Source organism: Lingula anatina, chromosome 1 (genome assembly GCF_051362555.1).
Source record: "Lingula anatina isolate TDL-2025a chromosome 1, LinAna3.0, whole genome shotgun sequence".
Classification (NCBI taxonomy): domain Eukaryota; kingdom Metazoa; phylum Brachiopoda; class Lingulata; order Lingulida; family Lingulidae; genus Lingula; species Lingula anatina.
In genome coordinates, this window is record NC_141767.1 from 35,356,420 (window position 1) to 35,374,803 (window position 18,384).

Consider the following 18,384-nt stretch of genomic DNA (forward strand, 5'->3'; position numbering starts at 1 on the left):
GGTACCATTGCTATAGTAATAACCCAACACTGAAGGTCTTACCTGGACATTTAGCTGAATCTTTTCCAGAACCAAAAACAGGTTGAAAATCACTACCAGAGAACTGACAATAATGGCTAAAATTAATACTCTTGTGGTTTGTCTCTGTTTGATATTTTTTGTGACCGTTCTTAATGTTCTCTATGAGGGTGTTCATGTGCTAGTAGTGTCCAATACCAAGTCCAGGATCTCTCTTGTGAACCCACGTGGAAATACACCAGGACCTGGTCTGCACGAACCTACTTCTACCTTGAAGCGAGGATTATCACAAAATGAGGCCTTAGAGGCCATAGGATCTAAACTCATTAAAAACTTTGATGAAACTAGTAACTATGATTATATTGTGGAAAACAGGAGGAGAGGAAAGTCTGAAGGTGATAGTTCGAAAGATAATGGATATTTGGATAAGAAAAACCACTACTACCACAATGAAGAAATGGAAAGTGAAGATAAAAAATGGAAGCCCCTGACAGAAAATGAAAAAATTAATAGTTTGGGATATATCAAAAGGTCTTACGAAAGTGAAAAATACGACCTTTCACATTCTGATAAAAAATTAAGGAAAGAAACAACAGAAAACAGAAGTCAATTTGGTGGCAGGAGGTCTTCCATTATTGCACAACTGCAAAAAGATAAGCCTGAACAATTAGATAATAACATCTCTGAGGGAGCTGCCAATTCCAACATTATTACCCTTCACAAGGAACAGAGGCCAGCTATAGATACGTCTAACAGGGAAATGAGAATTGATAAAGCTAAGGAAGATGGATCAGCAGGTATTAAGATGTTACAAAGCCAAATAAATCAGAATTTGAATAAAACTGTTCATTTGGGAGATGTTCATACCAAAAAAGGAGAAGTGCTGCAGACAAACGAAGTCTGTCCCCCAAAGCAGTTTAGAAAACCTCCAAAGACAGACTGGTTCAAAAGCTATCCAATGATAATCAATGGCTCAGACATCTGTAAGATGAATCGGTCTGGCTTAAGACCTGGCACCTCAAAGCAAATCTATCTTTTAGCCTGCATAACTACCAGGCAAGATGAATTTGGGTTGCGTAAGATCTTTAGAAAAACTTGGGGTCAGTACAGAGAAATCGGTGGGCATCAAATTAGAACTTTTTTCATGTTGGCAAGCTACCCAGAGAGCATGGCAAAACAAAGGGAGGAATTACAATATGAAATTAACAGAGAGAATATGATCCACAAAGACATAGTCCAGTTTGACTTTGTAGACTCCTATCGCAACCTCACACTGAAAACATTGCTAGCATTAAAGTGGGCTCAAGAAATGTGCCCCGACTATGTATTTTTCATGAAAAGTGAGGTGGAGATGATAATAAGATATGACCAAATTATAAAAATACTTGAAGATATCCAGCATTCGGGCAGTGGTGAAAAACTATACATGGGAAATCTTGTAAGCAGTCAGGAGCCTCTGCGTCTGAAATGGCACAAATGGTACGTCGGCTGCGATGAATATCCAGATAAAAAGTACCCAGAATACATCCAGGGCCCGCTGTACATCTTAGCCAACAAAGCTGCCTCCGCCATTTACAAAACGGCCATAACACAACCATACTTATCAATGGAAGATGCATTCATAGGAATAGCAGCTAAAAAAGCTGGAATCCTCCCCGTTCACAATCCTGGATTTATGGCCTCGAGGTTGAATTATTCCTACTGTAACTTCACTCAATATTCAAGTCTCCACAATATCTTCACCTCAACCAGGCTTCAGTTTTGGAAAGACTTGCATAGTAATATTACTTGCCCAAAAACTCCTGTCAAATCTGTCATCCCTGATAACAAAGGTTCTGCATCAGAGGAAAAGGACACAAAACGGAATAGAAAAAATGGGAGTCATCTGGTAAATGCCTCTTATGGACTCAAAGTATTGAAAGATAGTGCACTACCATCAGCAGTAAAAATTACAAGTGCTTTGCAAAATAATGAAAAATAATAATGATAACCAGATTACATATCATTTTTTAAAGAGACTACTATCAGATTTACCATCATCCTGCACAAGCAGTAGTGATAACAATATCAACACACTTCCAAACAAAATTTGGGATAGGTCTTTTTCTTTTTGTAAATCAATCAATGTTATTTATTGGTGTAATTCCTTATTTACATAAATAAGTTAAATCGCTAATAAATATAAATATAAATACATTTATATACACACTTTGTACATATATACAGATTTACAGACTTAAATTTAGAAGTCAAACTAGTACAAAATATAGTAATGTTTCAATTTATGCAGATATTTTGGTCATGAATGTTCACATAAACCTACCATTAAACCTCAAGACGGGATATTGTCAAGTTCATGTTGTCAATGATAACTCTTTTTACAATAATATGATGAACCAAGTTGCCTCTCTTTCAAATGATCTCCATTTAATTTCATTTATGCCACTCAAGTTTTCTTTTCTTAATAACATTTTACGGTATTTGAAGCAATTATGTAAGATTCTTAAAAGGCACTCAAATCATTAAATGCATAATATTCAGTGCCTGTCAAATACTATAAAGATCATACAAGTACTACTATAAACATTTCCTTTTTTTGTTCTACCAAATTAAATTAGTTTTATCACTTATTTCAAATGAAACCACAACTTTCTACATTTGTTGAGGTAATGATCAAGACAATTGCTCTAATGATAATAGATAAAAGTAATTATCAAATGGTTTTCTGTTTGCATTTTACTTTGATGTTTCAAATTGATTACCAACATTATACATTTAAGGGCCTATAAAATAGATGGGAAAACTGTAAACCTTGCTCACATGAAGATATTTAGCACATGGCCATGCTGGAGATTTAACATGAACTTTTTATCGGCACACTCAAAATTATAAAAGGACAATTATCAAGACGTCCTGAAACTCCTAATTTCACCCATAGGCATAGAAACACCCTGTCTCTGTAACTCTCGCAGCACTTCTAATATGGAGTCCAGCTCTATCCTAAATCTTTCTGTCTCTTGATTTTTCACCTCCACCATGCGTCTCCATTTGTCTACTTCTCTATTCAGTTCCACCCCGGCATTCAGTTTAGTGTTTCGGATGATCTGTTGTAGTTCTTGCTCTCTTTGCCTGTGCCTGTTTTCCATTTGTGTAATTTTCTCGTGCAGTGCCTCAAAGTGTTTCATTTCCTGCAAATTAAAATATTCACCTTTAAGTATCTATCCTGTATAAACGTCACTTTAGCACTAGTAACATAAAGATAATGAATTGATTGTTCTAAATAAACGAAGAATAAGACAGTATGATTATATGGCAATGATAATTATTCAGATGTACAAGAACCTAAAATGCACCTTCTCTTTCTATAACAATTTATTCACAGTATCTGGAAATTGAAAGACAGTTAACTTCACTTACTGGTGAGTGATGTTTTTTGGCCTCCCTGAGGTCATCCTGTAACTGTTTCACCTGGGATTCTAAGGCAGTTTCTCTAATTCTAGCTGCAGACAACTGTTCTCTATCTATGTCCGCCTGGGCCAGTTGTTCTTTCAGGTGCTTTAACATTACCTGTTAGAAAATCATGCTCTACATTTTGTTCTAGTCACACTGCATTTTTCACTGACTTATACAATCACCTGCAAACCTGTCTTTTCAAATACCTGAATTTCATTTCTAAAACCAAATACATTATTCTCTACCAAAAACTACATTGCCCAATATTCAAGTAGAAAATTTTCATGAATCCACAACATAAATCTGTTTGACCATTTGCTTACCAAAAACCATGTCAAAAGTGAGTAAATCAGGGCATTTGGAAAACTGAAATTATTTAACTGCATAAAATAGTCCAATGTATCATAGATAACAATCTAGTGACAGGCAGTGATATTCTGTAAGTTTGTTACCTGCTGTGAGTCCACTTTACTTTGCAGTTCTACCAGTTTCGAAGTGGAGTGCTTCATGGCATGGTCAGTCAGGATCCTCTGGAGCTCATCTTGGTGGGCTTTTCTCAGTGTTGCCATCTATTCACGCAGAAAAATATATTTGATTGAAAAATTCTGACACCTTAATGAAAGAGAAAACTGCTGGTTGCAATCTTTTTCTTTCCACATAGCTGTGTGCAATACTTAGTGTCAACAAGTATCAATTCTCATTTTAATGCCATTACAGCTTAAAGTGTTTAAAAGAAACATTCATCTGTCATAAGTACAGAAAACACAACATAAGAAACAAAGATTATAACTTACTTGTTCTGCCATATCTTCCCTAGCCCTTCTGCTAGATGCCTCTGCCTCAGCAACTGCTTTCTGCATGTTAATTCTCTGATGGTCACACTCTAGCTGTAGCTGGTCAACCTTCAAAATAACAAAATTTTAATGCTTCAATTAAAATAATTGTAAATTTAATCATATCCATGTCCTATTCAAGATGTAGCCAAATTCTTAAATAAGCATATGCTTTGCAAAGAAAAAAAATTATGCAAATGTCCATTCGCATATTAAACAAAATGCAAACTACTGTAGCCTTTTTCAGTCACTGTGGCGATTTTCAACAAAGTCTTCAACTCCTTTACCTACTAATGTACAAGTGAATGTTCATATCTCTGTTTTTCAGTCAAAAAGATCACATTTGGATAAAAAAAATCAACAAAACTATACCTGTGCTTTCAATTCTTCATTTTCTCTTTGGACATCTGAGATATGAGATCCAGCAAAAGTCTTGGGTTCATATTCTCTCCCATTCACATAAGGTTCCTGAAAAGCTGGCAAAACCTGTGGTTTCTCTTGCTGCCCTGCAGGATCACGTGGTGATGTCTTCTTGCCAGCCTTTCCTCTTCCTTTTCCTTTGACAACTGTTTTTCCTATTAAAACGTTTAATAACTTTTCTTATAATTCACATTTTAGTGTGAGCATTTCTCCTGTGCTATGAATCTTTATAATAAGCATAAGGTAGTAATACTCTACTTAGAAATTTATCAAATATCAATGAGCAAAATTGTTATAATTATTCATATGCTTTGTGAGATTTTACAAGTCTTTTACCCATTAACATTAAACAGCTCAAGACAATTCTACATATGAATTGTATAATGGCCTATCCTGTTTAAATAACAGTGATGAAATGTACCTTTTTCTCCTGGCCTGACTGCTTGCCTCAGAGCATCCATCTCAACATGTTTCTTCTCAATTTCCAGTTGATTTACCATCTTTCTCAGTACTTCTACTTCTTTATCTTTGTTGACCAGTTCAAGACTCAATGCCTTCACTCTGAGTTCCAGCTCACTCTCAGCTTCTACAGCTGCCTTGGCTTCTGCTTTGGCTGCAGCTGGAGATTACGAACATTGATAAAACCATATTAATCAATATTCTTGAATACATAAAAATGAAATAAATTAGAGTCATGTTTAATATTCCCCATGACCAGTTTACACAGAGAGATTAAAGGAATGGTCAAACACCTTTGAAAATCTTATTTTGTGAATTACAAAATATAACTTGCTGTAAAAATGAAAACAGATATATATTATTGAGTTAATCATATTTGCCTCAGTTCTTGCATCATCAATAAAAAAACATTTGTGAAATTACCTTAGACAAATAAAAAACCCGTACAAAACACACAGTTACATAAATTTTAAGAAACTAATACCGCAGAACAAGTAGGCTATATTTTTTAAAACTAATCTACAACAGCCATTTTTTATTGCTTATATACAAATATACAACAAACCCTTTTCTTTGTTTTTCAAGGTTGTTAACTCTTTCTTCAACCTTTCAATCTCAGCCTCCAGTTCTGCCACAGTTTTCTTATGTCTGTCCTTCACAGCATCAAGCTCTTTGTGGAGTGCAACAGTGCTTGTGTGTGGGTGTCCTCTCAACTCTGATGCATCTGCTGCTTTGTACTTATACAGTTGATCTTCTAAGTCATGTATGCGCTCCTCGTACTGAAACTAAAACAATAATTTGTCTTCCTAAATATTTCATCAAAATAGCTGTCTGCCAGCCATGTAACGCACTCTATACATAACAAATGTATTTGTCTGATATCAAAGTTAATGGTAATTGCTTTTTTAAGGCATTTTTCAGGGATCATTCATTAAATATGATACTTCTGAAACATGAGGGTGTGTAAAGGAGACAGGTGACGATCAATTAATAACCTATGATCCTATTTGAGAGAGAGAGAGAGAGAGAGAGAGAGAGAGAGAGAGAGAGAGAGAGAGAGAGAGAGAGAGAGAGAGAGAGAGAGAGAGAGAGAGAGAGAGAGAGAGAGAGAGAGAGAGAGAGAATATCACCAAATTAATAAACGATAATTGACAGATTTCCTACCTTAATAGCATTGTACTTCTGCTCCATCACTCTCAGGCCTTTCTTAGCCTCTTCGTCCTTCTTGTCTAACTCTGCCTCCAGTTTCTTCACTTGTTTCTCCAGGAATTGCACACTAGGTCCCTTGGTTGGTGACTTTGGATCTTGTACCTGAGATGCAGCCCATATCAGGGAAGGCAAGGAGTTTGGGTGGCGTTTTCTCATTATTGCTTCCATTTCTTTAACCTAATGAAATCAAAAGTAAAAGAATTTTGTTGACTCAGGGGCATGATTACTATTTTTCACAACAAAACTTTGAAGACACTAACTGTAAATTTGTATTTAGCTCGAAGTGGGTTGTGCAACCCTTACCTGTCTCTCTAAATCTTGTATTCTCTTTGCCTCTGTGGATCTTTCTTTTGCTCTTGCCTTCTGTTCTAGTTGCCTGGTTCCACTCTAAGAAGTAAATATGTTACATATTTTTCTCAAATGACCAATATAAAACATTACCTGCTCAATGTGTCAAAGCTTTTTTGTCCTATGGTAAAACAATATGCATTGTCAACTGAAAGTTTTAAACCATTACACCCCATAAATGTAGTATTAAGTAAATTATTTCATATCAATAGCTTATTAAAAATGTACATTTAAACTTATTAAAAATTTCAACATTCAGAAAATTTTAAAAACATTTAATCACCACAATTTCACAAACCTCAGACTCCAGATCCTCAATCTTCTTCTTGAGTTTTCTTATCTCATCATTTTTCTCCTTCAAGGCATCAGAGTCTCTGTCTAACATCTCCTGGTTCTCAGCATACCACTTCAGTTTCCTGTTCAGCCTCTCGATCTCCTTGGCATGCTCCTGCTGCACTGACTGAAGGACATAATATAAAACAGGCATATAATATAATATAAGGGCCCATTAGATTCAGACATCTCACCTGCTAGGTCGGTCCAACTCTGCAGGAGATTCTCTCTAAGTGCAATCAGTGGGATCAGTTTACTTGTCTGACACCCCTCCTCAATATAGGGGGTAATTAACTTCTGTATGCACTCAAATTAATTATCAAATTAAATCAGCCAACCCAGCTGGTAAGATGTCTGAATCTAAATCCTAAGATTTATGTATAAGTTAACCTGAAAAAGTAGGGTAACAAATATCTTATCAGAAAACTCTGTTTTATATTATTATTATATTAGGCAAAATATTCTAAATATTTGGTAATATAAAATCGATTAAATTTTTTAAAATGAATAAACCTAATATTTGCAAATATGTAACATATCCAGTGACAATGCATTTAAAAAAGTGTTCATGAGTATGGAAAATGTTTCTCATTATCCCACCCACACCAGATGTGCAATGAAAGGCCAAAACATGATCTCCTATAATTAACAACATATACAAACCATGATTTCCTGAGATTTCATTTCCTTGGCATATTTGATCTTGTCCTCATATCTTTCTCTGTCTCTGACTATAACTTCTATATGGTTTTCAAGTTCAGTCCTGGCTTGCTCTGCTGTTTTCAGTTCCTGTTCCAGCTTTAAAATCTTGTCCTGTAATATCATGTGATCAGAATAATTCGAAGAGGACGTAACAAAGAAAATGAACATTATAAAAGAAAAATAAGTGAAACAATATTCTTACTACAAACATTTTCTTACAACAACATACTTTTCTACGATTAAAGAATTTTTTGATGAAGTGGTCACTTTACAATGTCAAAACCACAAGGCTAGTGATGAAAGTTTTCTATATGGTGTTTTTAGGGTATAATTACCTAATTGTATTAAGATTTAAGATTTAAAATCTTTGTAAGTACTGGTCAAATTGACAAAAATTCTGCTGTACTGATAAAGAAGTCAATTTAGTGTAGTAATCTTCCTCCTCAATTTCCATTCAGCTAAGGAGTTGGAACAAAAGCCACTTTGCTGTAAAATCAATTCACAATAGAAATGCCCCCCTCACCCCCATACCTGTGCCTGCCTGAGCTCTGCATTTAACTGTGCAATCCTGCCAGCTCCCAGTATAGCTGTGCCTGGACTGCCTGCTACTATCTGCTGCTGAGCCAGAGAGCTGGTGATGATGCCTTTATTCTTCAATTCTACCTCGCGTCTTTCTAACTGTGTTCTAAAAAATGGGACAGAAACACAAAATATCAATTAACATATAGCATATGTAGAAAGCAATATGCCACATAGCAAAAAAAATAAATAAAAATAAAATAATAGTAATAAAATAATAATATCCATTTGCTGGAAACAGTTAACAAAAACCACACCTCTGCATACCTTAAAGATACAATCTCTGCTGTAAGTCTCTGGTTCTCTTTGAACATTTTCTCTTCTGTGGCTTTATTCGTGATCTGTATGGCTTTCATTTCTTTATAAAGTCTCTCATTCTCCTGTTGATAGCCCAGCATCAGCTTTTCTTGCTCTCTAATTTCTCTCTCCATCCATTGCACTTGTTCTTTGCTAACATTTTCCAGGCTGTCTCCCTCCAGGATCTTCTTTTTGTCCCTTTCTTCTGGTCCAGCTTCTGATACCTAATAAAAGAAATAATTTAAAATCATACCAAAGATCCATTCAACAGAAATTCATTAACATTAATCTATCAACATCCACCAACATTTAATCATTATAATCAGAACAATACATTTATATATATATATATATATATATATATATATATATATATATATATATATATATATATATATATATATATATATATATATATATATGGATGTTTCATTTTAAACATATACTTTGTTGATGAGGTAAGTCTTACCTTTGCCATAAGAACAAAATTGTCTTGTTTCAGTTTAAACAATTCTTGCTCATAATTCAACTTGTATTCTTCAAGCTTCCTTTCATAGTCTCTTTCTAATGCTCCTGCATCAGCTGAAGGTAAAAAAAAAAAACATTATAACCAATTAATTTATTTTGCAGTAATTAAAAAATGTATAAATAAGCAAAATCCATAAAACATGCACCCCTCATGAGTTAACTGTTAAGATATATACTAGCCTACAAATAGCTGAACCCAAATAACAGATTTTGGTCTGTTAGGGAAAGTTGCTTCCAGTCAGATGTGGAAATTCCAAGGGTAATTAAATTACAAATGTTCAGACCTTAAAGGTTCAAGTCACCCACAATCTTGTTTCAAGTTTGTCAATCACACAGATCTATAGGGTTAATTAGTTACAATATGCATTATCAAACTAACACTCAGGTATCTTACCCCTCATCTTTACATTCATCTTTCTCTCTTCCTTCCACTGCTCCTGCCAGTCTTTAACTTCCTGTTGCAAGGCCTTTTCCCTGCCAATTTGTGAAATCCTCTCTTCTCTTTGCTGTGGTGACATAATTGGTTCTTCCTCAAGCCAAGGTGCCTGCAAAAAGTAAAGTTTTGATATCATTAACTTACAGAAAATCTGGTGTTAATATTCCCTAATAACATAGCAAAATTATGAATGGTAAATTGCAACGAAGAAAAGTGACATAAAAATTTTTAAATGCAAATAGCCTAATAAGAAAAGTGTCTCAATTAAAGGCTCTGTAATATGCAGTCATAAATAGAAGTTTGATCATATAATCTGTATCTTCACTCACATCTGTTTTCTCCCTGTGTCTTCCAGGCTTGTCTCCAAATTGCTCCTTTATGTACTGTGCAAAGGACTCCACTGATGCCAGTAAATGGGTATCTGCCACTTTACTCTTTCCCGTCTCTTTCACTGTTATCGTCTCTGTGCCTAAAATAAGTTTATATTAAATCTCAATTCTATATTGTTCTATACATTTCAATAACACTTTTATATGTCACTTACAAGATGTAATATCGATGTAATAAACATTCTGAAATTCATCATATTTTCCAACAAATAGCTTGGGGCCAGTCTAGCAAGTTATACTCTTCCAAAAATGTTTGATATGGGCACATGTCAAGATTGTTCGAGAATCTTTTTCGGCCTAAAAGAGATAATAATCTGCAATCTTTCTGCTATTGCAGATTTACATTAATTTTTTACAAATTTCTTTAACTGACCTTTTATTTTTTGTTTCATGGTGTCCTTTGGTGACCATGCAGTTTTCCTGGAGGATGTTCCTTTAGGCTTTGTTGGGGTTCTAAGCCCATAGCCTGAACTAGGGATATCAGCATATTTGGTCTTAGGTTTAGATCTTTTAGCTAAAATAAATCAATGAAAATAATTCATGAAATAATATGGTCACCTTGTTTTCTTTTCAATTTTCTGACCAAATCACTTAGAATTCTATGGTGAAATACACCAATAAAAATATTTTTGGGTCTGTTTTATATCCAAAATCTAATAATAGAACAAAGTTTATCAGTATAAAATACCTGGTCTGGGTGGTTTAGGTGAAGAATGCTCAATTATAGGTGCCAATTGATTCTGTGTCGTATAGTCCTGCTCATCCTAAAGAAAAAATTTGAAATAGGAATTCATAAATTTTACCAATAATTATAATGTACCAAATTCAAAACTACCATATTTTAGAGGAAAAAGTTTACATCTGGCCTATTTAGTCATTATTTGCGAATATATATCAATCAACTAAATGATCTCACGATTTGTTTTAATTTCTATCCTTTACAGACTACATACCAAGTCCTTGAACAGGTCAGATATTGAGACTTCTTTGTGTACAGGGGATAGGGCAGGTCTGTCATCTGACTTCTCATCTCTACCACCTAGCACAGAAATAATGGTTTAAGTTAAATCTTAAGCATAATACCCTAAATATCAGAGGGCTCAAGAATTAACACCTGGTCTAATAGGTCTGTTCAATCCTGAATCAATGTCATCTCCCAGAGTAGCACTAATACAATCACCAACATAAGCATTTGCTTCACTTGTAGAAAGACATAAGGTATAAGACAGTGAAGATGGTTATAAGAAAACTTCATATTTAGCAATTTAAATAATATTAATTTGAAAATTGCTCAAAATGGAATAGATACAATGGAATAGATGGTTATCTACCATTATCATATGATATATCCACTGGTGGTGGACTCTGCCTTGCTTTGGCTCTTCTCTCAATTTCTTCAGCCTCCCGTAGAAGATCTTCAACAGTGCGTGAAGGCTTGTCTGGAATTTAATTTACCTCATACCACGTGGATTTACTGGGGCATGGATATTACCTTACATTTAGTCATGGCACCGATTTCACAGGCACCGATGATATCATAACAGTTAAAGATCTGCCATCAGAGGATAAAATGTAAAAATACTCAATAACAAAGGTGGCCAACCATTGAAATGGCTATCTGTTCAAATTAATTTTTCTAACCCCCACCTCACGTTCATCAAGCTTTAAATTTATATAATCAAATGGAAAGAGTGAAACATAGTTTTATCATGAGCAGTCATTGCCATGTTATAAGCAGTGTGTGTGTACACAGTAGTGTACATTCGTGCATGCATGTGACCCCATGTAATCCTTATCAGTAATACAAAATTGACAAGTGATTACCAGTATCTCCTCCAGCCACAGGCTTTAGACCAAAGCCCCTAGTTCCCTCTGTCTGCTCTGTGGCATGGCTGACATCACTCTTGTCATGTACCCCAGTGTCTTTTAATACAGAGTCAGCATCTCCTGTGCCTAACATTGTAGACATGCCGGCCTCTCTCAGGGCACTCTGTAATGCTGCTATCTCTTGACTAGTGTCAGTGAATAATCCTGGGAAAAATGAAAGTTTTGCAAATATTTGGTAAGACAAAAATACATAAATTAAAACAAAAATTAAAATAAAAGTCAGAATAAATTGAATCTATATATAATGATTAAAACTGACATTCTAATTAATGAATTAAAATCACTGTTGCCATGTTGACGTGCTTCGTTAAGATAAATAAAGCAATACATTTTTGTTTTGTAATAATAATAATAATAATAATAATAATAATAATAATAATAATAATAATAATAACAGATAAATAAAATTACCTGTCCCAGTTTTAGTCTTAAGTCCTACATCCCTCCCAGTCTGGTGGTCTTCCCTCTCCTCCTGGATAGTGGATCCTCTCCTAGGTTTATCTCGAGGCATGGTGCCAGTGTCCATGGTGGAGTCCATCGTAGTATCCAGGAGGGACACTGAATAAGGTTGAGTTAACACTTATTCAAACACAAAAAATTAAGTCCAAAGACTTGATTTTATTTTTAAAGATAGACAACTAGTTGTCAGCTTTCATGAATATAAATCAAGAGTCAAGATATTGTTAACCTTTGTTATCATGAAATATTAAATATTTTACAAAGTACAGCAGATATGCCACCCAGTGACAGAAAAATTTGTGACTTAAAATGACCTTGTCTTTATTTACTCATCTTTAATCAAAATTTCAAAAATGGACAACTATAGGATGTTTTTCTTAATCTTTGTGTATCATACTCTCAAGTAGCAAACCTTTTGACAAAAGATTCAATTTCTGTTCATTGCCACTCTTTTCCTCCTTTTTCTTCCTAGGTGTGATCTTTGGTCTCTCCTGTTCCTTGCTGTCTTCAAAGTCATCATCACTGTACTCTTTACTTTCTATACAATAAAAAAATAATGAATCTATCAATCTACCTCGCTAGCCAGTGATCCATCCATTGATATCTGTTCATCAATAAAAGCAGACAAAAAAATCTCAAAACCTGGCCCCCGTTTCACAAAGAATCTTAAATCCGTAGACGTCTTACTCGAGCTGGGTGGCCTAGCTAGGTCGACTTAGCTGAAGTCGACTTGGAGTGTTTCACAAAGAATCTAACGTCTTAGCTTGGCGTGCTTACCGTAGTCGACGCGCACGAGAAACTCTTCAAGAAAAGGAGGTGTAAAATTGAAAAAGTTTCACAAGACATGACGTTTCATGGCCTCTTTCGGCCGAGAACGATCGTTTATCAACGATAAAAGTCAGCCAAAACACAAACAAAGTTTGTTTTTGAACTTTATTGATTAGTTTAACTTCAATACAACTTCAAAGCAACAGTTAAACATTAGCTTGTCGTGGAACACTACTGAGGGACGTCTAGCGGTCAAAAACATAAACAAACACGCGATCGGCTGGGTAAAGTGGAATTTTATTTTTTATTTCAATATTCCATAAATGTCAGTGCTATTCAAGGATATTATAACACAATATCTTGAAGGAGGTATGTTCTTTCCAAATTTTTGTTGTTTATGCTCTCATTTACCGAGTTTTAGTTGAGCTTGCCGACTTAAGTCTCCTCCCGAGGAGGCTTGACATCGTCGACTTACAGCTAAGAAAAAAACGACGTAAGCGACCTTTTAGATTCTTTGTGAAACGGGACTTAGTGACGTAACGACTTAATTACGTTGGTAACCAAGCCCTAAGTCAGGGAAACCGACTTAAGTTTTTTTGTGAAACGGGGGCCTGATGTCTGTGCGTGTGTATGCATGTGTGCATGCGTTTGTGAAAAAAGTTGGAGAATATGTTCCAGAAAATAAAAACAAGTAAATTGTCCATACACAAGGGCTGCAAATACTCCCATAAATGATAACAGTTAAATAACCTGATAACACACACATCATTTACCTTCCTGATACTTCAGAAAACCACCTTGGTCAGAAGCAACATCTGTTGATTCTAGGGTGGCTGCCATAGTACCAGATGCCTCTAAGTCTTTATTAAGTTTCCTATAATCTGCAGGTTCATCTTTGTCTTCCAAATCCTATAAAACCCCCAAAATTGTATCAAAAGTGTACCACTAAGTGTACCAATTAAATGTTTTTCATTACGTTTTTTTCATTGTGGTCTCTTTCAATTTATAGACAATATAAATACAAAACTTGAATTCTTTTCATATGTAAAATAAATAAAATACTAAAAAATATGCATTGTTTACCTGAAAGAACCTTTCTTTTTCTGCTTTCTCATCCAGTGTATCCATACCTGGAGGGATAGTGGCATTGGCATCTTGATCACCAGATTCTGAAATAATATATGAGATTAACAGAAAAAAATATATATAAAATGCTTCTCTCCAAGACAATTTCTGATTTGAGTGGTTGGATTGTTTAATAAGAATTTTCAAAAACAGTTACATGGCTATGAATTACATGAAAAAGTGTAGATTTGCATTACTGGTTAGATATATATATATTACATAATCCTTCATAATAAAAATCGAAATTTTATAGTAATATCAGGGCTCGACATTAGCGCCTGTCCGCCTGTCCGGGACAGGTAAAAATTCAGTTCGGACAGGTGAAGTTGCAGGGTTGGCTGTTGGAGCAAAAATCTTTTAAAAATCATTTTTTGTTGCATACTAACGTCTTTTTGCCTCTTCCTAGACGACATTGAAAAAGAGTGACCTACTTTTGGCACAAAACACATGCAGTCGCAAAACGAAGTCTGAGCAAACTTACCGCCAAATTATGAAAGTGAACACCCTCCAGAACTTCAGCAGACAAAATTTATTCACATATCAGGTTCACTACTGAACATTTATTTAGTTAAAAATTTACGTGGTTTAGTAATAAAGACACTTCCAAAAACAGAAACTACACAAGTACTGTGCTGGAGCCAGATTGGACTGGATGAACTGGCTATATCTAGTTCGTTGTCACGGCAACAAACTGCCTGTCAATCAAACACGTTGTATGCTATCTGCTCACTATAGAAAGTGAAATCTTTGGGACTGAAGATCTTGTTGAAATGTTGTTTATTTGCCAAAATATTACCTGAAATTATGTATGATGTTTTTTTTAATGACTCTAGCATCACCTCTGTTATTTACAGTTTAAAATTTAGTGCTGGAATATGATAAATTAACATTGCTCTCATATACCAGTGTGATATTGATGTAAGGAAGAAATTAGTAATAACAAATATGAGAATTTTAATAAAAAGAAGGGGAACTTTTTTATACTGATTTTATTTAGCTCATATATGTTTAAAAAATCAAACACGTGATAACCCCTTAAAAAGTTAAATTGTTAACATAAATATAAGTAAAGTATTATAAAATTTCTTTAATTTTCATTGAAATTTATTCAAATATTATAAATTTTGAATATTTTAATATAATTAATTTAACAGTACTGTACCCCCTCCCCACTTCCCACTCAGGGTTTTTTTTTAGCTTTGGTTAAACTTCATGTGAATCTGTTATCAAATTGCAGACTTACAATTAGTAGACCCTGTACCCCAAATCCTAGGAGAAGCCCTGATGTGAATTATCAGACTTAAATGCAAGATTAAATCTTCAGGAGTTCACAAGTATGAAAAAACAAATTTTAATCTGAACATAGATTCACTTTAAGGTGCATTTTCGGGGCTCATATGATTGAATGTTTTGGTAATATATACATTGATTTAAATGTATGACCACACATATAAATTGACAAAGTTCAAACGTATGAATAGAAAAAAATTATTGGTTTTGTGGACAGGTTGGATTGAAAATCGGACAGGTCAAATTTATGAGCACCTGTCCGAAGGACAGGTGCTCATAAAAGTTAGTGTCTAGCCCTGAATATCCTTGGCCCTTGAATTTAAAGCCTGCAAATTTAAGTCATAAATTTAAGCCATAAATAACTGAACAAAATGAACACAATACTGCAATATTCTATAACAACGAAAATTACCTGGGTAACTCTGAGTGTCTTCTAGGCTGACCTTGGGCAGCATCACACTGCAAGGAGGACAAAAAACATAAAAACACATATCAAGTAACCTTTCCAAAAATAAAGTGGGTTCAATGATGGGAAGTCAGATGCCTTACGCATTAAATTTGTCATACAAATATACATAGTTTTAAACTGGAAACATCCCAACACTTCATAAGTCATCCCTGAATCAAAGCATCATTCCATCAATTATTGCCTCAAAAGTGTGATAAATAAGTTTCTGACCTTTTTTGTCTTTTCTGTTCCTCTCTGGCTTTTGAATTAACTGCAAAGTAAAACATCACAGAAATGCACTAATATATATTTCCATCAAACACCCAAAAAAACACAAGTTTATATCTTTTAGTTTCAAGATATGTCACAAAACAATATGTTTTAATGGTAAATGTTTACAAATTCCAAACGTTCCAAATATGTCACTTTTACAATATTATTTTCCTCAAGTTTATCACTTTTCAATTCTCATAAACATGCTTGCTGACATGACATTAACACAGCACAACTTTAAAAAATCGATTGGGAAATACAAAAATTAAAATCTCCTTTAATTTAAAAGGAAATTACAGTACTGGATCAAGCTGTATTAGGTGACTTACGATCCTCTAAGCTGTCTCTGCTCATTGTTACATCTACTTTGCTTTGAGTCTGGGTGGGAGGCGGCGAAGGGGTCTACAGAATATCAATAAGAATCAGATTAGAATACATAATCTGCTTATTAAACCAGTGTCTTAAGGAAACGTGTCTGTTCCTTAATATATTTGTCTGGATCACAATATTATTAATGAAACTTCTTTACTATCACTGAAGTTTCATAAAAAAATAACATCCAAATAGTGAAATCTACTTAAATGACTGCTATCCACATTCTCAATTTAAAGTACCCAATCTCTAATAAACAGAAGAAAGTTGTGTAAAACTGTTGTCTACAAAGGTAAAAATGATGTATTTACTTGACGAAGAAGATGTGATATGTCTGCTCTCTTAGGTTTGCTTTTCAGGAAACTTTTGCCAGTACTTCCAAGATCTGAAAGAAAAAAATAATAATTATTACCTTACACAATTTATACTGAGCATATATTTGTCAGACTTTGGTCAATGAAGCATTGGATGGGTACTTTTTGTATATAATCTTATATAATTGAGACAAATTAACTAAAAGCCACAAGCATAGAATATTTTTATAAATGTTGTTAAGAAATGCTTCCATCCTAATTAATTCTAATTAATTTTTTCTGCACAGGCCAAATGTGGCAAACATGAGATGATCATTCACCTTCTTTGGCCTTTGGTTGTTCTTCCTCCTCCTCATCACTTTCGTTCATCCACCATGGCTTGTTACTCTTAGGTTTTTCTTTGGGTTTCAAATATTTGGAAACCTTAGCAGAATTTATTCCCTCATCATCTGACATAGACTGAAAATATATGTATATATGAAGTACATTGACTAAAAGAAAAAATTAAAAATAATGAAAGATCATTATTGTTTAGGACTTAATTTATCTTCAAGTTAATAACTTTTACACAGAAATTCGTTATGTTTCAATTCTATTTTAATCTACAAAACAAAACATTTTACCCTAAAAATGTTGAAAAATAAATGATGACATAATAAAAATTGGGAAAATAAAATTAGACATTCTTACCTCTTTCAGAAAGGCTTCAAACTGGTCATCTAAATCCTTTTTACTAAACTTCTTGGCCATTGCTTTTTGTGTGATGCTATTCAATTCGAATCACTGAGTTCTTGAAGCAGCTGAGATCAGCTAGATGTATCAAACATTGGATTTATCATTCTTATCTAAGAGGGAGAAAAATGTTGGTTAGTTGAAAGTTCTGTTGCAGCCAAAATGCAAGTGATTTAATAAAGTGACCCTCTATTTTCGCAAGTAATTAAGAATAACTGCACATCATTTCAGTTGCTTAATCAGGATCAAATACTCAGACTATTTATGCAGTAATACATTTTTTCAAGTTTGGCATAGTACCACACAAAAATAAAGTACCAACTCGGCGACTGTTACATTATAATTTACAATGATCAATATACATCTTCTAAGGTGAAACTGAATTATGTGAATGGGTAAACTACAAAGAACTGACTTAAGGTTTAGTCCAATTCTTCGACATTCCTGTACTATCTTGATCTACAAACAAACTTTCTCTGGCACTTACCATGCGCTTTATACGAATTGAAGAACTTCTCCACGAAACATCCTAGCTATGAACATTATTATTGAAACGTCCGCTTTTTCTCGTCTTGGTGAATAGAAATTAAGAATTGGCATTTGCTGAAACAATACAGTGTAAAATATCATTATTTATGGAGGATTTAAATAATAAAATACGTTGGACATGTTTATAACATATATGATATTATCATGCAAAAGTAATAAAACT

The 18,384-nt window shown here is 34.2% G+C and overlaps 1 protein-coding gene across 1 annotated transcript; it reads right to left on the minus strand.

Moving 5' to 3' along the window:
- Positions 1 to 2,113: 2,113 nt before the first annotated feature.
- LOC106171972 (centrosomal protein of 162 kDa-like) lies at positions 2,114 to 18,300 on the minus strand. Its single transcript, XM_013552509.3, has 32 exons — positions 18,160 to 18,300; positions 17,631 to 17,785; positions 17,261 to 17,399; positions 16,938 to 17,011; positions 16,584 to 16,656; positions 16,213 to 16,252; positions 15,946 to 15,992; positions 14,202 to 14,287; positions 13,892 to 14,027; positions 12,763 to 12,888; positions 12,303 to 12,449; positions 11,829 to 12,035; positions 11,336 to 11,443; positions 10,958 to 11,043; positions 10,693 to 10,768; positions 10,378 to 10,518; positions 9,945 to 10,084; positions 9,574 to 9,724; positions 9,121 to 9,233; positions 8,622 to 8,875; positions 8,307 to 8,460; positions 7,737 to 7,886; positions 7,039 to 7,200; positions 6,696 to 6,779; positions 6,348 to 6,569; positions 5,749 to 5,968; positions 5,146 to 5,343; positions 4,677 to 4,879; positions 4,266 to 4,373; positions 3,924 to 4,040; positions 3,436 to 3,585; positions 2,114 to 3,206 (listed from the first exon to the last, which is right to left on the minus strand). Exons 2-32 carry the CDS (start codon positions 17,688 to 17,690, stop codon positions 2,922 to 2,924), a joined length of 4,257 nt encoding a protein of 1,418 aa, XP_013407963.2. The 5' UTR covers positions 17,691 to 17,785; positions 18,160 to 18,300; the 3' UTR covers positions 2,114 to 2,921.
- Between the last annotated feature and the right edge of the window lie 84 nt (positions 18,301 to 18,384).

Coding starts and splice junctions, on each gene's coding strand:
- LOC106171972 (XM_013552509.3), bottom strand. CDS start 17,690: ATGGCCAAGAAGTTTAGTAAAAAGGATTTAGATGACCAGTTTGAAGCC. Junction 14,288..15,945: donor AGACACTCAGAGTTACCCAG/GTAATTTTCGTT, acceptor ATATTATTTCAG/AATCTGGTGATCAAGATGCC. Junction 7,887..8,306: donor CAGAGCTCAGGCAGGCACAG/GTATGGGGGTGA, acceptor ATGATATTACAG/GACAAGATTTTAAAGCTGGA.